The sequence below is a fragment of the Protomyctophum bolini genome (genome assembly GCF_963924005.1).
Source record: "Protomyctophum bolini genome assembly, chromosome: 22".
Lineage (NCBI taxonomy): Eukaryota > Metazoa > Chordata > Actinopteri > Myctophiformes > Myctophidae > Protomyctophum > Protomyctophum bolini.
In genome coordinates, this window is record NC_137883.1 from 10,923,291 (window position 1) to 10,947,238 (window position 23,948).

Consider the following 23,948-nt stretch of genomic DNA (forward strand, 5'->3'; position numbering starts at 1 on the left):
GTACCAGGTCTTATTCCCTAACTTGAGTAAACTAAAGACCTGGAGGCGTGATCAATGGCATTTGGCTATTCTGAGTGGCCAAAGAGCATTGATCACGCCTCCAGGTTTTTAGTTCACTCAAGTTAGGGAATAAGACCTGGTCCTTAAGACACGCAAAATACAGCCCTAGGACTCATACATGTTGACCCAATCTGCTTTGTATGTATCTACTATAGAGCACCGAAGTCCTGACGTCACTGTCAGTAGAGGGCGTCAGTCCCCAGGTTCATGTATTTTTTATTTGCATTATAATCCCCATAGGGGGATTTTAGATCGCTTCAAAAAAATTAACCGATCACCCCGGCCTTTTCACTCATATGGATATGATGCATCGACTGAAGGTGGAAATGTACAAATATACCCAAAGAGTAACAAAATAAGCGTTAGAAATTAGTCAAATAACCCAGAGACTACATTTCCGGGTAGGCGGGTGGATGCATCTGCCTGTCGCACAACATAAACTGAATGTTTATTTTTATTTTATTGATATTTAATGTTTCGTGGTTAGTACGAGTTGAGTCACCACCAGCTGAGCTTGTGTCAACGAGGAATCTCAGGAACGCAATGTGTTGATAGCTGGGCGTGACGTATATTAGCATTGCCTTCATATGTAGTTTCAAGGCTTTTGCGGCCACATTAATTCCATTTTCTCCAGAAACTGGCTGTATCAAAATGAACATCATTAACGACACACAGCCACTCCCCTGACAGAAACGCCGGGGTGGTCAGTTTATTTTTCAAACATAGTTCATATACGAAGTGATCTAAAATCCCCCTATGGGGATTATAATGCAACTAAAAAAATACATGAACCTGGGGACTGACGCCCTCTACTGAAAGTGACGTCAGACTTCGGTGCTCTATACTATAGAGCTATACTATACTATATATTGTGATCTATCAAATGCAATGATCTATCAAATTATCTCAATGCAAGGTCAAACAGAATTCCACTTGTATTAGCCTATAGAGTCTATAGGCTAATACAAGTGGAATTCTGTTTGACCTTGCATTGAGAGTGAATAGAGGGGTGAAGCGCAACTCGCACAGAAGCAACTGACGTTGACAATGTTTGGACTTGCATCATGGCATGATGGCTATACATAGCTACAGTATGTCGGCGGAAGTTGCTTAGGGATACAGTGGCAACCGCGAGGTTCACAGTTCGATTCCGGGCTCTCCCGGTGTTAAAGTTAGTGTCAAAGTGTCCTTGAGCAAGACGCATAATCCCTAATTGCTCCCGATGTGCAGGTTGGCGCCTTACATGGTTTCCTCCGCCATCGGTGTGTGAATGGGTGAATGTATTGCACAATCCTAGGATAAAAGCAAATGCCCCACTTACTGTTGTCACTGTTGGGAGAATCTGAATCTGTTTCCATTTATTTCCTTTCCTGTCATTGCAGGGACACAAAATGTAGTTCGCAACTTCATGTAGAACTTAAAATGTAGGCCTAGTAAAGTATTTTTTTAATGTGCATAATTCTGTATGATACTAAAGGGAATGCTGTAAGAAATCTAAAATGTACACATGTCAAACTACAGTGGAAGTGAATGGGACCCACTGTTGCATCATTCTCACTGTTTCATTCCTATGGTATTGTTTCCCTCAGGGTTTTCCTGGAACTGTAGGCATGCGTGGGGCTACAGGTCACATGGGGCCCTCAGTAAGTCCCTGTCTTTCACCACCAGGTCTGACACTACACTGTACAATGAACATTCTGTTTCACAGTGGTGGACAGTAACTAAGTACATTTACTTAAGTACTGTGCTTAAGTACAAGTTTGAGGTATTTGGACTCTACTTGAGTATTTCTAATTTCAAATACTTTTACTTCTACTCCACTACATCACGGATCCAATTATTGTAGTTTGAAACTTGAAAACTTTAGTTACTTTGTAGATTTTGATTGTTATTACACATTAACCACTTCAGCCCTATATTTTGGCCTTTTGAAAATAGCAGATCTACAAGCTCACAATGTGTTGCGAGGCGACACTTTGTGAACTTGTAGATCTGCTATTAATTAAGATCTGCTATTAATTAATTATCTGCATAATGAGTACTTTTAATACTTCATTTACTCAAGTAAATTTAGAAGACTTTTACTTGTAACAGAGTAGTTTAGTATTGATACTTTTACTTCACTAAAAACTTTTAGTACTTTTTTCCACCACTGCTGTTTCATAGCAAGTATGATGAGATTACTGCGCTAATTGACCTCCATACAAATAAATGTAATTTCCTTCAAATTCACACAATTGTCTCTATTGTCAGTGGTGATTGAAGGGGATTAATAGAATTAATTTGTAAGGGTAATATAAAGTAGAATATAAATCGGGCACAAAGGCAACCACTGGTGTGGTGCCAATATATTATATATATTATAATCTGTGTGAAAGCCTAGGCATTTTCAACAATAGCAGTGAATTGTTGTTAACTGTGCTGTGTGATCTGTCCTGTGCAATAGGGAGAGGCTGGATTAAGAGGTCCACCTGGGCCCATTGGAAAGCCTGGACCTCCAGTAAGTCTCCCAAGATTCCATTGTGTGTGTGTGTGTGTGCACGCGCCCGCGGGTCCGTCCGGCCCACCTGCCTGCCCCTCCATCCACCCACCTGTGTCTATGTATTTTAGGGGCATTTGTGCTGTCACAGTTAGCGTGGGGGGTGTGATCAGCATGTTCTGACATGTCTTATCTGTGTTTTCCAGGGTCTAACAGGCCCACCTGGAGAGAAGGGACCCCCAGGACTTCACGTAAGCATAATGTACCCTTCATCATGGACGCATGACTTCTGAGAACTGCATTTCCTACGCTTACTGTATAACTTAATGGATAATTATTTATCCATTTTTGAGGCCATTCTTTGAGGCCTTTTTGTGCAGATTATAATTTGTATCATGTCAGAAATGGCAATTAAAAAAACTCCACAATTACATTATCTGTGGTCACCTTGAAATGTGCATTGCATATTCATTTCATATTTGGGAGGAAACATTGATTCATTGATTCATTGATTCAGAAGGATATATAATTCATTAACATGTATTTTCTAAAAGAACATTCGGCTTCAAGGAGGGTACAGAAACCAACTGTGTGCAAAATACCTGTATAACACATTTAGATGTACCAGTTAATAACATTGACATTAAACCATCAGTCTGGTCAGTGATTTAATGGACACATAGTCTGTAGCATGCAGGTGTGATTTAAAGATCATCCTCTATTGCGATGGGAACAGTCTCCACTGGTTTACATAATTAGCATAATCATGTCTATTGTACAAACGTGATTACAATAGCATACATTTAACTTAGTACCACTTAGTTTGAGTGAATTTCTCACTTTTTTCAAGACATCAATGTTTGTAATAGTCTGTAATAATAATAAATTGTATTTGCATATAATTTCAAGTCTATAATTTTGAAATAGCTTTTACTATGTCACTTGTTGCATTTCTTCACAGGGGCGACATGGAGATCTGGGTCCAAAAGGCATACAGGGACCATCAGTAAGTTGTAATTAATTTAATTAATGCACTGTACAGTGCAAATTCATAGTGTGCGTGCGTGCGTGCGTGCGTGCATTATCCCGTGTTCCCATATTACTACTAATGTAGTAGTATTTAATCACAAGCTCTTGTTACTACTTTTCATTGATTAAATATCTATAACATCAGAATCATCTTTATTGTTACATCACAGTTTTACAAGTAAAAAAGTGGGTGAAATTAGTTTTTGGGCATAGTTCCCAGTCATCAGACACCACTTTCACTTTAAAAATTAAAAAAATGCTCACGTGAGCTTTTAATGCAAGGAGTTATAATGGACTGGCCTTTAAACTGGTTTTGTTGCAAGGAGTTGCTTTGGTGTGGACTGGCCTTACAGGTGGGTAGGCCTACTGCATTTTACTGAAAGTAGCGCATTAATGTACTAAAAAGGTACATAGAAAGTTAATATATAGCAACGATATGTTTGTCTGTGTGTCTGCTTCAGGGTCTTGCAGGTGTTCCAGGTTCTGTTGGAGCGATAGGGAAACCAGGTCCCAGGGGAAGCAAAGGGCCTCTAGGAACTCTGGGACCCAGTGGGCCACCAGGAATCCCAGTGAGTGGGTACCTAATGTCCGCTGCTATTTTACCTTTGTTCAGAGACTATAGACTAGACTAGACCAAAATGCAGAAAAAGTACAAACTAAACACATTTTATTGTATCAGTCACTAGGGTGAATTGCAGTTACGTGTACTGCACATTGTTTAAAGTACTACCTAAATTATATTATATAAATATAGATTCTGTTCAACTTGCAAGGGGTACACAGATTTTGCATTTTAACGCAATCTATGTCCGATTTTCCTAGGGTTCCCATGGTGCTGATGGATTAGGAGGGGCAGTAGGGGAAAGAGGAGGAAAAGTGAGTTCATATATTGATTGCATATGATTCCCCACACTTAAACCCCTTCACACAACTGTTACTGTACATCCACTGCAGAATGGGACATTTTCTTGTCTGTCAAGATGATATTAATGACATGCACCCACGTAACTCGAGAACCGTTCGCCCCACTGACTTCAAATTCGATGCACGGTGGCACAGTCGGTAGTGCTGTCGCCTCAGAGCTAGAAGGTCCTGGGTTCGATTCCCGCTGGGGACGCACGCTGTGGGCACTGGGGGCGTGTTCTCTCCACACGCGTTCAGTGTCGAGGTTGTCGGATAGCCGGTTGTCCAGACCCAGCACAAAAGCCTTAGCCCGGGCTCTGGACCTAATCACCCCTATATCTCCATATATCTGGCCTGTTCTGACATCACAATTATGTTCTGACATCTGCATAGACTCCATATTTGGGCATGCCTGACAAAGAACTCCATATATGGGCATAAAGGGGACATAATAACTGGGTGGGGCATGCATTTCCAACTTGCATAGTTCCAAGTTGGCCCGTGCCCATCGGGCACCGCTCTAATATTACATAATAACGCACATTTAACTTCACCACATCTGTATAATGTGTGTCGTGATATTGGTTCTTAATATTGATGTTGTGATAATTTGAAGGGTTTGCGAGGACAGCCTGGTGATGACGGCAATGACGGACAGGACGGACAACAGGTTGGTATTTAAACAATAAAAAATACTTTATACAGCTTTCTCTATTGTTTTAGCAAATCTCCCAAGGCTGTAGGAGCAGCGCACATGAAGGCTTGTTTACCAAGTTCAGTTTCAGTCTGTTAGTAACAGATATGTTAATTAGTTAGTAATGCTACAGTAGTTGAAGCAATAGTGTGCTGACCTGTGAGCCACACAGGTTCAATTTTATTTCAAGTTTCAAAGTTGTCTCAAGACACTTTTCATGTAGAGCAGAGACCCGACAGTCCCACCCTGAATAAGCAGGTATATCACTAAAAATAAAATATTTTCTTTCTGTGCAAACTTTATTTGATGTCTTTCGAGTTTGTATAGTTATATGATTATTTTGATTCATGTTGTTTATAGGGTCCTCCTGGTCATACAGGAATTGAGGGTCCACCTGGAAGGAAAGGGGACCAGGTCAGTCATTTCACTTTTAACATGAGTTAAAACCACTTGTCGTCACTGCTTATGAATATATTTTATACCTATTAATTACAGGAATTCAGACATCGGCACCACTGTATTGCCAGTATGTAAGACGTACAGGAATTGGTTCTAACACTTTAAATATGGGGCATCAACATTTTGCATGCTGGGGGCGTGAAAGAGATTTTGGAGTTGGCACTATATAATGCATCATAACAGTGAATATAATGCATTCTAAAATTATATAATGTATTCGAACTCTGAAAATTATAATACAATAATAATAATAATAATTATACATTTTATTTACAGTATATTGCTAATGTTCTATGATCCTGGCCATGATGTCTGTAAATTATAAATAGTATTAATATACTTGGGGCTGTATTTTGCGTGTCTTAAGTACCAGGTCTTATTCCCTAACTTGAGTAAACTAAAGACCTGGAGGCGTGGTCAATGCCATTTGGCTATTCTGAGTGGCCAAAGAGCATTGACCACGCCTCCAGGTCTTTAGTTTACTCAAGTTAGGGAATAAGACCTGGTACTTAAGACACGCAAAATACAGCCCAAGATCTCATAAATCATTCTACAAATATTTATAATTTATAATTGAGTCTTTTTTTTGTTATTGCAATGTATATTATAAGAACATAAGTACGTTTATACTATAACGTCTTATAGACATGGGATGAATAGTAGATACTGAGCCAAATTTGCTTGATCTTGAATCTGCCAATAGTTTTTATATCCATCCCTTTTGGCCTGTGTGAAAGGGGGACCGGGGGCCTTGTGGGAAACTTGGTGCCCCAGGGATGTCGGGTGAGAGGGGACCCCAGGGTCACAAAGGCCTACATGGCCCAGCTGGACCAGTTGGCAAAGAGGTAAGTACACCCTTTGGCTAAGGAACCAAGGTTGGCTTTTTTCCAGTACGGCACTAGCCTGATTATCAGACTGTAGCTTTCTTGAGAGACGCAGTCCACTCAGAGAGTGGGTGGGGTCTTTGGGCTGGATCCAGGCTAGTACGGCACTGCATTGACAAGCTCTATTTCCCGGTTATCTATTCACAGCTTTAATATCAAACACATATAGTAAATTTAGACCATTTTCCATGAATGGTGATAAGTTATTGGGGGTCAATATTATTGTTTCGAATGGATGCTCCAACTCTAACTGATATGTGGTCCCCTAAAATTTGTATTGCTCAACGCAACCATTGGGTGACACAATTGGAAGTATGATTATGATATTTAAAAACCCTACACAACAGCGGATAATGTTCACTGACATTAGTGTCATTGAGCTTGCCAGAACTCTGACAGCAGAACAGCAGAATTGCAACGCTTCAATGTTTTGTAGCTGACTACAGACATGCAAAGGCATTTCAAAACACACAAATGAGTGATAATACCTGAACCTCAAATTACCATTGCCGTAGTCAGAGTGTTTGATTACATCATAGACGCTTGGCTTAAGTTAAACAAAATAAGCATTAATAAACTGTTGATATTTGAAACTTGGTTTCAATTGAGTTAATTATTCTTCTAATTGGGTAAACTACTTTACTGTACTTTCTAAAGGTCATTCATTGTTTAATGAATATTTGTATTTGTGAGCGGTGCACACCGCTCCTTTAAAGGGCTCTGTCTGTCTGTCTGTCTGTCTGTCTGTAGCACCTTTCATGACATAACTGCAGCACAAAGTGGCAGTGCTTTACCGAGCAAAAAAGATACCTGAAAGCTGTGCTTGAACTCCGTACAGATTATATCATTTAAGGATGAGGGCTTGTTTGTTAAAGATCTGATATTAAATGATGAAAAGATGATGGTATGACGTGATTCAGGGACTGAATTCCTGCTGCCAATTATTGTTAGAATGATGGATAAATGTAAGTGAAGTGGTGTGTTAGAGGTGCGTGGAACATTAGTACAGCAGGGGGAGCTAGCAGTGGATGGTGTGGGGAGTGAAAGGCCCGTAGAAGAAGACCGTGGCTGACCGGAAGTGACAGAGGTATTGATTCAGAGCCATGCTGATCGACCAGAGAGGTAAAAAAGTCAATGTTTTGGTAGCGTCCGTGGAGCTACGGAGCGCCGTAAATTGGGGTTGGAGGGGGCCTCCTATGTTTGCCTCTGGAAAACGTTAACTATAGGGCCAGTGGAACTAGCCGAAGATGGGGGATATGGCACCCACCAGGGTCCAGGTCCGGTGGACAGGGGCATCCAAGCCAGGGCCAGCTGAGCTCAGTCTAGCCCCCATGGTGAGGACAGTAAAGTCCAAGCCCACCTTGGTGGGAGGAGGCAAGGACGGTCAAGTCCGGTGGCGGGGACAGTCACATCCAGCTCCCGTATCTTGGAGGGCGGAGGCGGGCATGGTCGGGTCCGGAACAGTTGTATCCAGCTGCTCTGGGCTAGATCTGGCTCATCCTCATTACTTGCGCAAGTATTGTGGTCGGCTGGACCAAAAGTGGTATGTATGTATGGTATGCATGTCTCTAATTGGCTATTGATGGTGATGTAATTAAGATATGTGTCAAGATATGTTTCAATGTTAGGTGGGTAAAAGGTAACGTATGTATGTATGTATACATGTATGTATGTCGGCAAGATTGGTGGTTCCTTATTGTCTGTGAATGGTTTGACGTACGCTTCAAGGTTGGTATAAGGTCAATAACGGGTCTAAAGGATTTAGAACAGCAGTTGTAATAGACATTAGTTAGCAGTACTTGCGTGCTCTGCTTGCGCACAAGTAGGCCATCTATGGCCTACCTGTGTGCAATGCACCTCGACAGAGTGCATTTCTAATAGTCCTGCTCTACTGCTAAAAGCATTCTACTTCAAACTACCGGACTCCACACTGATGCAACATGACCCAACAAAACTGTAGCAGGACGGTGCAGATACAAGTTGCATCGGTCTGGATCACTAGTATTTTTGAGACTAATAAGAACGAAAATAAAAGCCTGGATACCGAGACTAGATCATATTGTATATTTGGTAATGTCTGTTAATTGGAAGTGATAAAGAGGCCCTATTACCTGGTTGCAGGTCGTCGGCTCGCAAGTGATTCAGCTTGTCCAGTCGTAAGCAACACATTGCAACACATTTCTGAGTGATAACAAACACATTGCTCACGATGTTGTAAGTTAATGCTGCAACATGTTGTTCCTCTCAGTTCTCTCTCTCTCTCTCTCTCTTACATTGTTCTGGAATGAGCAGAAATTCCACCAATAATTATTTGTTCTACACTCGATATAGTTTCAGCAAAGATCTTTAAACCCTATAAATGTAACCCAATGTGTGTAGGTGTGCTCTTGCACCCCGGATAATGCATGTCCCGTGCAGTTAAGTTTCAGACCAAGTGAATCTGTGAAAGTGTATATATTCCTGTGTAGGCAAACACAACATATTTTTTTTCTATTAATAGACACTGCTTACTCACACTCACCCATGGTCCCCAGAGAGGAAGTTGAACCACAGTTCCCTTGAAGAATTTACTTCTCGTAAGAAGTCGTTCTGGTGACTGGCGGACTGGGGGGAAAGGATGTGGGTCAGAGAGAGAAAAATCACACCCGTGTGAAGTAAGTGGTGCAACTCCGTGTGGTTGGGGGGGGGGGGGAGTTCCAGAAAGTTCCACAAAGTCACTTAAGGAAGTGGTTGCACCACTTACAAATAGAGTGAGCAAATGGGAGAAAGGGAACGCAGAGCGACATTGTTGGCTATTTCATATTCCTATAAAATAGGTTGACAATGACATGCTATGAAAACGGTAAACTTTCTCTGCTTCTAGCCTTGATGTGTCTATTACTGTCCAGTTTCGGGACGGCCCTCTCTGCCGTTTATCAGGGGTCATCGATATGTCCGTACATGGACAAATGTGTCTGTGGCAAAGACTTGGTCTTGTCCCGGGCACATCTTTGATTTTCTTTTTTACACACCACTATAAAGTAAAGTTATTATTTTGATCATAAGACACAATTATTATGAATGAATGTCAGTCTCCAGGCTTTCTTCAGAATATTTATGACAGTGATTTACTACAACACTGACACATTATGAGTCTACTACTACTATTGGTTCTCAAACGGTTTATTTGAAAAAAAAACAGTGATTAAATGAATAACAACACAGATATTTAAAAAGGCAGTGAAACAATCAAAACAGTGCAAGTACATGTGTAGACAGCTTAGCTAACACTGTAGAGCTCAATAACCTGATGTTAGATAGGAGAGTGCTGAGTTGGTGTTGGCTAGAGTCGCTATGGTGGCTTGTTTGTTTGTGTGTGCCTAGACGGCGTGGTGTTTGCCAGTACTGGTGGGCCAAATGTCAGGGCAGAATTTTTTATCCGTTCCAGCTCTGTCGAATAACAACACAGAGATTTAAAAACTCAACTAAAGGCAATGGTGAGAAAATAGGTCTTGAGCTGTGCTTTAGAGGTAGGGTGATATTTCGTGGTCAAAACGAAACTTCTTTTGTTACTGTATCCTGACTTCTTTCTCTATCCTGATTGGATAAAATCGGTATGCTGACCTGAAAATGCATTTTCTGTTCGATAAAAACCGGGAGAGACATGGAGACTCCTGTTACTAAACAAACACTCTATAGCAATGAGCAGCCTACTATCACAATATAGAGCTTTTCAAATTACACTTGCACTACCATTAACTCTCTACAGATTATATCATTTTTGGAGGAGGGCTCATCTGTTAATCTGATATCTGACATATATATATATATTTTTTAAACATATGTTTATTGATTTTCTTTTACAGTACAGAGAAGTATTTTCAAAACAATTGACATATATTTTTCCCCCCCACATCCCCATGGCAGCACAAATACAAACAAAATCTTATCACGAAATGTTTTGACAATAATAAATACAGAACAAAAATGACAAAACGAAAAATAAAACGAAAATAAAACATATTACATACAGTTAAACAAATGCACAATGTTCGTCACAGTTCCCTACCCCCACCCCACAGCCGACTACTCCAATTAACCACTATACATCCAAAGCCTCTTCAATATCACCTCGCTTAATGAAGTCCAAGAACTTCTCCCATATCTTATAGAATACCGCAGGTTTCTTCCTAATTACATATTATGTTAGTTTCTCATGTGCCAAACTGGTTGTTAAGTTCCTCAGCCAAAAGCCGATCGTAGGGGCATTGACATTCTTCCAACATAGCGCAATTGAGCGTCTGGCCTGTAACAGGCAAAGGTCGGTCATCATTTTTTCATTACTATTTAGTGTACAATTTAATGGATAAATACTGAGTATACATAATTTAGGACAAAGAGGAACTGAATCTGAGAGACATAATGGACCACAGACCTCCAGAATGTTTTAATCTCCTCACATTCCCATAAGCAGTGGAACAGTGTACCTTTATGTTCCCCACATTTATAACATAAATCAGGAATGTTTGGATCAAATTTATTTATTTTCTCCGGGGTTATGTAAGTTCTCATTATCCAATTATACTGAATTAGTCTCAATCTAGTATTGGTAGTTTGTGTTTGTGCCTTGGAACATATTAAACCCCAATCAATTTCTGAGATTTCCACTTGAATGATATCTGACATCTGATATGAAATAGGGCAAGGTTTAGTTTGCAAGATGATGGTACGGTGTGATTCAGCGGGTGTAGATGGCTGAGTTCAATGTGAATTCATGTTGCCAATAATGTCGGAATGGTGGATACATGGGTGTTAAGAGGTGTGTTGGAGGTGCATGGACCAGTAGAAAAGCAGGGCTGACCGAAGTCACGGAGGTAGTATAGATTCAGAGCCATGCTGATCGGCCGGAGAGTAAACAGTTAATGTTTTGGTAGTGTCTGTGGAGCTACGGAGCGCCGCAATTTGGGACCGGAGGGGGGCCTCCTATCCTGGGGTCAAGAGTGGAACTAGCCGATAGTGGGATTTTTGGCCTGGCACCCTCCAGGGTCCGGGTCGGTGGGCAGGGGCATCCAAGCCAGGCGCAGCTGAGCTCAGTCCAGCCCCTGTGGCGAGGACAGTAGAGTCCAATCCCACCTTGGTGGGGGGAGGCGGGGACGGTCGAGCCTGGTGGCAGGGACAGTCACATCCAGCTACCGTATCTTGGAGGGGGGGAGGCGGGGATGGTCAGGTCTGGAAGAGTTGTATCCAGCTGCGGGGACAGTTGTAGCTCTGGTGGAGCCATTGTCCCCACGACCCGAGTACGGATAAGCGGTTGAAGATTGATGGATGGATGGATGTGCATGTCACCATGAGCCCCACTTTGATAGGTCCTTGCAAGCTGTCTGTGACACGCTGAAAAAAAAAAAAAGGTTACATATTTTGTATTTGAACCTTTAAATTGCTATGCTCAGTATTGATATTGATCAGTATTTTGTATGTAGTTGCTCAGTGATTGTAATCGACATGTACTGTAATCCATCTACTGTAGTAGTACTCACCATAACAACAACCACAACAGCTAAACAGAGCCACACCAGTAAGAACGGCAATAATAATCATCACATTATACAGCATATCCAGCCCATGATAGTTGGGGAAGCCCATGATCGCAGGAAGCTCTTCCACAGTGTCAGCCTTTCGTCAAATCACTAAATCAGAGTAAAAAACAAGTTGATTAGATTCAATGCTTTGAAATAATAATTAAAAACAAAATGTAGGTAACGAAGAAAAAAATTAAGGGACCCATAAAAAACGTGTCCACGACCCACAAATGGGTCCTAGACTCACAACCCAGTGCTTTGGAAACAGTGAGGTAAAGTAAATACATGTTTCCATACAATTTACAATTTACAATTTACAATTTAGGCATTTAGCAGACGCTCTTAATCCAGAGCGACTTACATTAAGCAAGAACAAAAGCATGGGAATACATCACATGAAAGCATTTATCATGAAACATGCGTAAGCTAAGAAAGTAACAGTGGAATATCTATATAATGAAACTATACATATACTGTATACTACTATGCTATACATATGTACTATGGCGTGCTATGACTATATACAATGCAATTCTAGTGCTGTCTACATAACATGCTATAAGTCTGTATCAAATGCTATCTAAGTCTACAGAAATGCTATCTAAGGGGGTAGGGTAAGGAGAGGAAGCTATTCAGCACTGAAAGACATCCAATGAGACAATAACAAGCTAAGAATAAATATCTCAATTTAGATTATTCCTGATGAACACAACCTACACATTCCAAGAGACATTCCCACATTGGCCTCCTTAACAGTTGAATACCATAATGTGCACTTAAAAGACTTTTATTTTTTCTTCAACCAAGGTTCATGTTTTAGGTTATTAGAGAAAGTGAAAGACGAGTGTCATTTATTTTATTATTTATTACCTTGGTTGGAGAGAATAAAGTCGTCCTTTAAGGTTTCTGTACAGTAATTATGCAAGACCATACTACACGCACACTGAAATCAGAAGTCATTAAATAAACAAATAAGCAAGCAGACAAAATTGGAATTGAAATACCGGTACACTAAATTTGAAGGGTACGCTCCCCTGAATGGATGTAACTGTTGACCCAACTGATTTTTTCTGTTTACTAAAGAGCAGGAGAGTTGGGGATACCCCTGTTACTGAACAAAATCACTCAGAATACGTACAGTACAGCCTTATGTTTTTAACAAAAAACTAAAACAAAAATAATAATCATTTACACCACCTTTAACTACAACCACAATTATTGAATTGAAATGATTCAACTTTTTCTGCTGTTAATAATAGTGAATATACTCACAATCTCACAGAGGAGCTCTAGGCAAGATCTGGCTAATTCTCATTCTCTTGTGGTAAATTGCTCTGCTCTACTTCTAAAAGCTTCTACTTCCTAGTACTTTTAAGATCGAGAGGGAGGAAGCGGACTCCACACCGATGCAACATGACCCAACAAAACGGTTGCAGGATATTGGTGTAATGGTGCTAATTTTTTCGGTACCACAACATTTTAATGACGTCACGCACACGCTCGCCTACACAAAACAGAAAACACACAAAAGTAGACAACTCATGACAAATTAATTAAATGAACGACCATAAAAGAACAGTAACAACACACATACTAGCCCCATAATACTATGTTGAAAATCTACTGGTTACGACGTGTCAATTTGTGACTTTGCCACACACACACACACACACGCGCGTGCACACAAACACACACACACACACACACACACACACACACACACACACACACACACGGCTGTATTGAAATTTAGAAAAATAAGACATGATAAAGTGGTTAATTTATTATGTAGTTCAGGTTTTTGAAATGTAGTGGAGTGAAAGTGTATACATACAGCAACGGACTATTGGCACGCTGCCTCTTGATTGGCCTACCGAATGTCCCCTTTTGGTTTATTTGTCAGGTATAGGATTAAAAAAGATCAGAGTAAGTATTATTTATTATATATATTTGAGTAACCTAAAAATATACCATTTGAAAATATTAACTGAAAATACCTATTGGAATTATGTTTTATCATTATCATTTTGATCGTTGTCACCTGTACAACGAGGTATAGTCTACTATGTATACTGTAGAGTGTAGATTGTAAGGATCGGGCATTCGTGGATGAGCAACACAGTTATACGTGTGGGTAGCGCCCCCAAAAAATGTGCCAAAATTGTAAATGGTTGGTACACCAAGCCTTGCTTTGAGTTGCTTAGTGGATTGGTTGATTGCACTCTCCCACAGTAATAAGGAAAAAACAACACGTGGTTCTGTTCGTCACACGTACAGCACGTATACTCGTACAATTGGGTTGAGGTCTGGACTCACGTCTCAGTGACTCACGTCTCCACTCCTACATTTTGGAGGTGATCTGTGATCCTGGCTCTATGGGGCGAGCGTTGTCATCCTGGAGGATGGCGTTAGGTCCCAGATTCTGAAGATATGGGATCGTCACTGGCTCCAGAATCTCACTGCATTGAGATTGCCTTTAATGATGACAAGTTCTGTCTTGCCCGTGAGAGAGATACTGTTCCATACCAAACCAAGCTGCAAGGGTAAATAAATACGAACCACTTGCCATTTTGGCAAATGTTTTGGGGGCGCTACCCACACATTTAGCTGTGTTGCTCATTCCACAAATGCCCGATCCTTATAGGCCTATACCCTTCCGACGTGCTCTGTATATTTTACGATAATCCTTTTCAACATGTCTGATTTTCCAAGTAACATGCAGTTAGTTTCAGGCAGTGCAGAATGAAAACAAGCAACGTAAAGTGTGGCGTTTTATAATTTATTTTGAGTTTTTATTAGTTTCAGTTAACTAAAATGTTTTTTTCATTCTAGTTTTGTTTTTTTTATTTAGTTTTAGTTGACTATTATAACCTTGCTAGTCACGTGTCACATTTGTGAGCATGGAAATGGTACCGGTGTCACTGCAGTACCAGTAACCACTGGTCACATGATCACACTTTGCGTCGATGCGGTGAAAAGACCTATAGACCACGAAGGGGTGAAGTTTCCCAACACTGCATAACAGGAAGACACGACACCTCTTGTGCAACCACGGTGCTGTGCATCCGATTACTTTGTGAAAACAATCTTATAACAGCACATTAGCAACAGCAGAGCAATTAAAGTGCCTTTCGGTACTTACAGTAGGAAAAGCGCTATATGAATTATTATTATTATATTATTACTGGAACAGTGCCCATTGGGGGGGGTGATCAGGTGTGATCAATTGGCTAATAAAGGACGATGTTGCTCACCATTGTGATGCCAGTGATGTCACTCAGAACAGGCCAGCTCCATATATGGAGATCGTATAGGGGTGATCTGGATTTGGGCCCTGTCCTGAGCCTGGGCAGAGGCTTTTGTGCTGGTTCTGGACAACCGGCTTTTTGTGCCGGTCCTGGACAACTGTGGGTCCGACCGACTCAAGCCGGGCACTGGGAGTGCCCTGTGGTGGTGTGGAACATGCGTGTCGAATTTGAAGTCGGTGGGACGAACCCATATAGTTATTTGTCAGGCATGCCCAAACATGGAGTCTATATGCAGATGTCAGAACATGCCCCACCCAGTTATTATGTCTGTGTCCATTCTATGCCCATATATGGAGTTATTTGTCAGGCATGCCCAAAACATGGAGTCTATTCAGATGTCAGAACATATTGTGATGTCAGAACAGGCTAGCTCCATATTTGGAGATCAGAGCACGGCCAGAGGCCTTTGTGGAGGTTCTGGACAACAAGGCCGAGCACTGCACTCCATGTGGGGGTGTGGAGCGCGCGTGTCGGATTTGAAGTCGGTGGGACAAACGGTTCTCGAGTTACATGGATCACAGGCAGAGACTTGGTGCATTTATAGATAGATTATTATTATTTATGTTGAGATGTGATCTTTATTGTTTGTGTATATGTAAAACGTAAAGCCCTTATTCTGAAATGCCAAACGCTTAACAGGAAGTGCCTATTAACATTGTGTATATATTGGCTGAATAAATGGCTGGCCTCAGTTGTGTTGACACTGAAGGAGTGGATGTGAGCTGCTGCCTACTCGTCTATTTATTTCCTCCGTATGCCCGACTAGCTCTATAGGCTGTCTAGATTCTTTCTTGATCACTGCAATGGTAGCTCTGCTAACAATTTAGCTGTAAACTGGCCACTGAATTAGACTACTTGCTGTGGCATGATGTATGATGGATACCGGTGTATCCGTATGGCTATCATACAACAGCTCTCAAGCAATCTGAGCTATGATATAAATAGTGGCATGTGCAACAGTGCAGGTATGTGTGAGATTGACAGATGCGGACAGATTGCACATAATAATTCACTGAAAAGAAAAAGACAGTAGATATATGTGACTACTACTCACTTTCACATGAACCTTTCTGATAATTCCAATGAGGAAACCTGGCTTGTCTTATTTCCTCTCTAGGGGAATGTCGGTGATCCTGGTGAACGTGGGGGTGCCGGACCCAAAGGGGAAAAGGTGAATATAATTAAAGAACTACAGCTATTAGTAGTGGTAGGTGTGAGAGTGATGCAGTAGCAGTAGTAGAAATAGGAGTAGCAACAAAATTAATCACAGGTGTGGCAGAAGTAGTAGTAATAGCCTATTAGTGTTACTGACTGTTAATAATATATTGATTACTTTTTGTGATCTTTCGTTGGTAACATTAGCATTTGAGAATGTCTGAATTGGTGATGCATTATTCACCTTTGTTTTTGTTTTAGGGTGAAGTTGGTCCTCATGGATTCTCTGGTAGAGAGGGCCCTTGGGGAGCTCCAGGGGAAAGTGGTGACAAGGGACCTAAAGGAGAGAAGGGCCACCTTGGACTGCTGGCAAGTATAATATTTTACCATGCAATGAATGAATGAATTAAATTAAATGTGTAAATGACACACATATAATGTGGCTAACCATCCTCAGTTGCTAGAATAGTTTTCATTGATTAGCAAATTCTTACTTTATAACCTTTTTTATTTTGAATGCAAAATGTTCAATGCTCATTAACACACACACACACACACACACACACACAAAGAGAAAGAGAAAGTCCACTTCTACAGTGCCCTGTTCTACACAGGGCATGATTGATGGGCCGATGTCATGTTGAACTTGTCATTGTCACACAGGGTGAACCTGGGCTCATGGGAGAAGTGGGCCCTGCGGGCTTGACAGGTTTGCAGGTGAGACAAAAAGAGAATGACATTGCCAACTATAAATCCTGATAGTCATTGATCCAGCATGCAAATGTTTTGTGTTGACTTCCAGACTTTGCTGTGCGATTCAGACAATCACATAATACTTTGATAATCACACTTGAGAGCAATCACAGTCTTAACAAATTTACTGCTTCTGACGGAAGGTTCCACCAGTTGGAATCCAACCGGCAACTGCTTCTGGCGTAACGTTCCGTCTGATAAGCTGAATCTACGGAGCTCTCCATGGTTTGGATAAAACGCGCGATGTTCGGAGGTCTTTGCTGATTATCCGGTGATCTAGATGGGAACATTGGTTTCTATAGAGCAAGGATAGCTTCATTTTAGTTCGCTAGCATTGACGCTATTTATTTAGTATCTAAGATGGCCGCCCAAACAGGATGTAATCCAGCGTGTGTTACACTACAAACGGCTCAGCGGTCTGCGGTTGGCTCTGCGTCCACGAGGTGTCAACAGATGGGTTAAGCCTGAGTTATACATAATCGTACATACTATACAGTAGGTGTCACTCACTGAAAATAGCTGATCTGTAACCTTGCAGCGTGATGCGTGGTGACCTTGAATTTTACCCTTGTTCAATGTGTTCATGTAAATTTACCCGTGTATCAAAATACAGTTGATATGTTTTTACTTGTTTTTAGGGCATCGTGGGTTTGAAGGGACCCCCAGGGCTTGATGGACCTCAGGGACAGAAGGTAATAATGCTTCTCACACATGACATGAATCCTACAGCCAGAGATAGGCAGGCATTCCACATTTACAATCAAGTGGCTCATCGAGAAACTGAACATGAACTTACTTAAGATTTTATATCCTATATATATATTTTTTTTTAAATAACGTTCTGTTTATGATTTTATATCTAACAAAACCGCAACAGGTCTCAGGAATGTGCTCAATTAGCCTGAACTTGTGTTTTGTTTTCCCAATTCCATCAGTAAAAACGTTGCAACGTTGTTGCATGTTTCCTCCATTAACCTATTATTTCACATTCATTGCTCTCTCTCTATTTCAGCTGTGTAGGTAATTGGCTTTCACCAATGCCTGTGAAGCAGGACAGTCTTTTGGTACACACCAGTTCATAACATTTATAGTTAACTAAACTCTGATAAATATCACACCTGTGTGTAGTGAGGGCCTCTCTTATCATCATACATCATCATACATCGTCTAATTCAATTAGACAATTAGAATTTGAGTGTTGTTTACACAAACACTCAAAACTGGCCATTCATTGTCACTGGCATTCAATATTTGTGTTGGGACAATGACGTAAAACTGGCCATTCATTATCAATGGCATTTAATGTTTGTGTTAGCACAAAGTTTGTGTTTTTAGACGCACCCTCAAAGTCGGACATTGGAGGGGCTAGCGCCCCTCAAAAGCAAAATTGAGAAATATACTTCATTTTGTAACTGCGTTGCGCTAAAATGTGATTGTAGATTGATTCATATAAATGAACATCCTTCTCGCAGGGAGAGTCTGGATCCACTGGAACAATGGGACCTGCTGGGTTAAGGGGCTCTCAGGTATACATCCTATACACTGCCTTTCAGTCATAACTGTTACACTGTGTATGTACAGTATGACATAACAACCCCATCATTATGTTCATAGGGACCAGCTGGTGCACCGGGGGTCAGAGGTGAAATGGGAAAGCTGGGACCACCAGTAAGTGTTACCTACTTATTGGAAAAGCCACTCCGTTCAAGAGTACACGCACTCGATGGGGGGGGGGGGGGGGGGGGGGGATGACAGATACAATTATGTATTTAGCATATTGTCTCTGTCAGGTGGAAACTTTGTAGGTCCAAAACTGTTACTTTTCAGGATTCAAATTCCAAAATAGCAAAAGTAGGCGGATGCTTTTGTGTGACGCTGTTGTGTGATCAAGTGAGGCCTTAACCCATTCTGACCTGAGATCAGATTCATACGAGGTTTCCACAGGACACACACTGGTCTGATTAACCCATTCTGACCTGAGATCAGATTCTAAAAATGTCAGTCGTTCTTCGAATTTTTCAAAAATAGCAGACCTACAAGCTCGTATCGCGCCACTCGGTGGCGCGATATGAGCTTGTAGATCTGCTATTTTTTAATAGGTAAAGCATAACATGATGCTAACACCAAAATGGGTGCCCGGTCAGAATGGGTTAATTTACTGAAGAAGAAAGAAAAGTCAGAACTTGAAGATAAGGGGTTCCTGCCCGACAGAGACGGCGCTCCTGTCCACAGAGACTTATATATAAAGTGCGAGTTGGACCTGCTGTCCCACAGATGACCACAATGGAATGGCCTTTGAGCTTTACTGCCGTCTGTCTGTAGAACAGTATTATGTTTTAATGAATTTGCTTGATGAATCATGTGTATGCCAGGGTCCAGTAGGAAGGACGGGGCCTCAGGGTGAAATGGGTGCCAAAGGAGAACCGGGGCTAGAGGGGCAGAAAGGAGAACCAGGAAACCCAGGCCCAGCAGGAGAACAGGTATGCCCTTTTCTCACACTAGTCCATTGTAGTGAAGGAAATCTACATTATGATTACAGTATTAGTTTGGACATATTCATTTAAAGCTGCCCCAGTTGAGGGTGTGCGGCTATAGTGCCTCAGCCAGCTAGCTAGTGCACGGACGGAGTCACATTGGCCCAAGGTCGCATTTGTTTGCAGTCAATCAGTTGGTAGCTTATTATGTCGCCATCTCGTTGTCCATGGTAGTGTTGAGAAGTATCTTCATTTCTGTCTTGTCACCCCAACATGTAGACTGGTCACATGCAATGCACTTTCCAACTCCATCTGGTGGCCAATTTAAATTGTTACAATTTCTCCAAAAGAGGGGTGTTGCAACATTATTGTTTTATTTGGTAAACATAATCAACGTGAATGTGAAACAATTAACAACCTCTTATTGATTAATCGTGCACATCCCATGCTGCGGACTGTCTGTCTATCAACTGATGCATACAGTAATACTTGAATATGAAATAGCAATGTGAATAAACACATACATCTACATTGATTAGAGTGTGTACATGCCAAACAACTGCTTTCTGACAGTATTCCTCCTTCTACTGTAGGGTGAGGATGGTCTGCCGGGAATAAGGGGACCTCCAGCACTTCCTGGGTTAGAGGTAAGAAAAAGTGAATAGAAACACTTTTCACCACTTTTGATCAGATATGAATCTTCTGTATTCAATTATTATTATGATAGGAAGCTTTTTGTGTAGCACCCTTCATACAGTACATGGAATAGAAAGTGCTTTTCAATATTAAGAACATACTGTACATTATAATACAAACTAATTAAGCAGTAACACACTAGAGGGCCTGTTATACCATGATATATTGGCACTGACTGTGCTGCTTTGGTGTGCATGAGACCAAAGGTAGAGTGCCATAGATAAACACATCAGTGCCAACATGACACAATATGGCATAACCTCAAGTTTTAAAGCCTAATAGCTGGTATTGCCATTATACCAATTGCAATTTTTCCCAGAATGCTTGACGGCTTCTCTGGGGTGTCTTGTCTTGTGCGTGCTGTTGTAGCCCCAATATATACTCTATATGGTATTTGTCTTTTTTTCCTTCTTCTTAAGGGACCGCCTGGTGAGGTCGGAGCCCAGGGCACACCAGGTCCACCAGGGATTGAAGTGAGTGTCCTCTTAGTCTACAGTAGCAAATAAACACTGACTATTTAAAATACAGAGACTATTTTCAGTGTGCCATATAAAATATCTATTTATGTACTGTATATATTGATCTATCAATCTATCTCTCAATCGTCAGATCTATTGTCCATCAGTCTTATTGTTCTATCTATCCATGTCTGGTCAGTCTATCTGTATGCATTCAGTGTCTTCCTGTCTGTTCAATTGCAGGGAGCGAAAGGTGGCCCAGGACCTGAAGGAAAACGTGCTTTGAAAGGGGAGAAGGTGCGATCCTTATAATCCATTCGCTGCAGCCTTTTTATTCATTTAATGAAGTAGTCATTCTGTCTGAAAATAAGACTTCTCTCTTTTTTGATTGAATACTTTATTAACAGTTATACAATAATGCTAAAAGGATAACGCAAATAGCCATGAGGGCTTGTTTCCATTGTGGTCCGACTGTATGTGTTCAATTCATCAAGACTTGCTTCACACTTTCAGTAGTCCCTTCCAGAAAATATCCAGAAATTACATAAAATATTGAGATAATTAGAATCTCTAACACATGGGTTTTTTGCCTCTCGAGGGGCAGTTTATGCATTCACAAATAGAAAGCGTAGATCTGAAACCAACACCCCCTGTCCCCATTCTCCCCTACAGGGAGATGACGGTATAGATGGATCAGCGGGGAAAACGGGTCACATCGGAAGGAGGGTAAGACCTAGATTCAACCTCTTTACATTCAGGAGGTGGATTGCAGGTTATTGTGTGAGAGGTTGGGGAGGGGGTGTGTGTGTGTGTGTGTGTGTGTGTGTGTGTGTGTGTGTGTGTGGGGGGGGGGGGGGGGGGCTTAGCTTCTGTCACGCTTGAGCCTCAGCACTGCCACTGAAAGAACACTTGATTGACTGTGTATTAATTCATCAGTATGGTTGATGGATGGATGAAATGGTGAATGGATTTTGTGTGTGTGTGTGTGTGTGTGTGTGTGTGTGTGTGTGTGTGTGTGTGTGCGTGTGTGTGCGCGTGTGTAATAAACACACATGCACTTGCGTGTGTTTATTAATTAAGAGATATCCTAATACAAAAGTATGTCATTGTGTTTTTGCGTGTGGGTGATAAATTGTAACAGTTTGACAAAAGTGCATGAATACAGTCATGCATAAAAGATTAGGTGATTCAACGTGCGTGGTGCTCTGGGCTGTATTGATAAAGATTATAGGTGATTCCACGTGCGTGGTGCTCTGGGCTGTATTGATAAAGATTATAGGTGATTCAACGTGCGTGGTGCTCTGGGCTGTATTGATAAAGATTATAGGTGATTCAACGTGCGTGGTGTTCTGGGCTATATTGATAAAGATTAGGTGATTGAACGTGCGTGGTGCTCTGGGCTGTATTGCCTCATTGTAAAACATGAGTGAACACATGTCTCTTCCACAGGGGAAGAGAGGCAAAGCTGGGATCAGAGGTACCAGGGGAGAACGAGGGCCCAAGGTTGGTTGTCATCTCATGTAATGATTCATTAAGCTACACTTTATTGTTCTTCAGGTCAGTGCTTCTCAAACTTTTCCATTTCAAGGACGCCTTGATTGGTATGGGACTGTGTTTGGCTGCGGACCTCCATCTGGAAACACTGCCAGGGACCCCTGTAGAAGATTTGCATTGTTAAAATGGGTGTTTAACCGTGTGACAGGGCTGTAGTCTAAATGGGTGTTTTACCGTGTGACAGGGCTGTAGTCTACAGTAAATGGGTGTTTTACCGTGTGTCAGGACTGTAGTCTAAATGGGTGTTTTACCGTGTGACAGGGCTGTAGTCTACAGTAAATGGGTGTTTAACCGTGTGACAGGGCTGTAGTCTAAATGGGTGTTTTACCGTGTGACAGGGCTGTAGTCTAAATGGGTGTTTTACCGTGTGACAGGGCTGTAGTCTAAATGGGTGTTTTACCGTGTGACAGGGCTGTAGTCTAAATGGGTGTTTTACCGTGTGACAGGGCTGTAGTCTAAATGGGTGTTTTACCGTGTGACAGGGCTGTAGTCTAAATGGGTGTTTTACCGTGTGACAGGGCTGTAGTCTAAATGGGTGTGAGAGGGCTGTAGTCTAAATGGGTGTGTGCGCGAGAAGTGCTTGAGCAGGAGGTTTATGAATCCCCTTTAGTGGGTGGGTTAAAGTATACTATACTTTAGTGTGTGGGTTAAAGTATACTATACTTTAGTATACTATACTTTAGTGTGTGGGTTAAAGTATACTATACTTTAGTGTGTGGGTTAAAGTATACTATACTTTAGTGTGGCAAAAGGTTAAACCATAATTACACCCTGACCATACATCTTTGTTTTTTCTCCTATTATATTCAATCTATTTTTGTTTTATGCCTTATGTAAAGCAATTTGAATTGCCTTTGTGTATTAAATGTGCTATAATAAACTTTACTTGCCAATAGGGAGACAAGGGAGATCCAGGATTGCAAGGCCCTCTTGGTTGGTCAGGGCTCATTGTAAGTCAATGTGTTAATTTACTAAACTAACAATGCATCACATTGTGAAAATGCCCTGATGGTCATCAGACAATCAGTTTATATGACTATCCAAATTGTCCCTTTTCAACAAGGGAATCCCTGGCTTGCGTGGAGAGCTGGGGGACCAGGGTGTAAACGGAACTGAGGTAAGACAAGACAGAGTTTATCTGTGGAGCGCTGGTGGCCTAGTGGTTAAGGCGCATACCACATATATAAAGGGCCTCTAATGCAACCTGCAGGGTTCGATTCCTGAGCCTGGCGGCCTTTCCTGTGTGTCACTCTATCAATAAATTGAAGACTAAAGGTGCATGCGCTCACAGACTCACACCGGAGGCATTTTTCCCATGCCGCTCTGAACGATATGTTTTATAAATGTTTGTGACACGACCTTTATTCGGAACGAGATCCATTTTTTCCACAAGGCATATAATCCTGTAATGAATGAAGCATCAACTATATTAATAGCTCGATGTGTAATACTGTCAGACTCCGTTTGGGTCATTATATGCATCA

The 23,948-nt window shown here is 41.4% G+C and overlaps 1 protein-coding gene across 3 annotated transcripts in view; it reads left to right on the plus strand.

Annotated features, from left to right (window-relative positions):
- Positions 1-23,948, plus strand: part of LOC308309931 (uncharacterized protein) — a 157,073-nt gene that overhangs the window by 109,916 nt on the left and 23,209 nt on the right. For all 3 annotated transcript variants that reach the window (XM_080755912.1, XM_080755913.1, XM_080755914.1), the window contains 23 exons: positions 1,650-1,703; positions 2,507-2,560; positions 2,746-2,790; positions 3,501-3,545; positions 4,030-4,137; positions 4,391-4,444; positions 5,088-5,141; positions 5,526-5,579; positions 6,362-6,469; positions 16,492-16,545; positions 16,791-16,898; positions 17,193-17,246; positions 17,921-17,974; positions 18,755-18,808; positions 18,897-18,950; positions 19,655-19,762; positions 20,350-20,403; positions 20,872-20,925; positions 21,154-21,207; positions 21,583-21,636; positions 22,360-22,413; positions 23,361-23,414; positions 23,528-23,581. In XM_080755912.1, the coding sequence (XP_080612038.1) occupies positions 1,650-1,703; positions 2,507-2,560; positions 2,746-2,790; positions 3,501-3,545; positions 4,030-4,137; positions 4,391-4,444; positions 5,088-5,141; positions 5,526-5,579; positions 6,362-6,469; positions 16,492-16,545; positions 16,791-16,898; positions 17,193-17,246; positions 17,921-17,974; positions 18,755-18,808; positions 18,897-18,950; positions 19,655-19,762; positions 20,350-20,403; positions 20,872-20,925; positions 21,154-21,207; positions 21,583-21,636; positions 22,360-22,413; positions 23,361-23,414; positions 23,528-23,581 (1,440 nt within the window). The remainder of the gene's footprint in view (positions 1-1,649; positions 1,704-2,506; positions 2,561-2,745; positions 2,791-3,500; positions 3,546-4,029; positions 4,138-4,390; positions 4,445-5,087; positions 5,142-5,525; positions 5,580-6,361; positions 6,470-16,491; positions 16,546-16,790; positions 16,899-17,192; positions 17,247-17,920; positions 17,975-18,754; positions 18,809-18,896; positions 18,951-19,654; positions 19,763-20,349; positions 20,404-20,871; positions 20,926-21,153; positions 21,208-21,582; positions 21,637-22,359; positions 22,414-23,360; positions 23,415-23,527; positions 23,582-23,948) is intronic.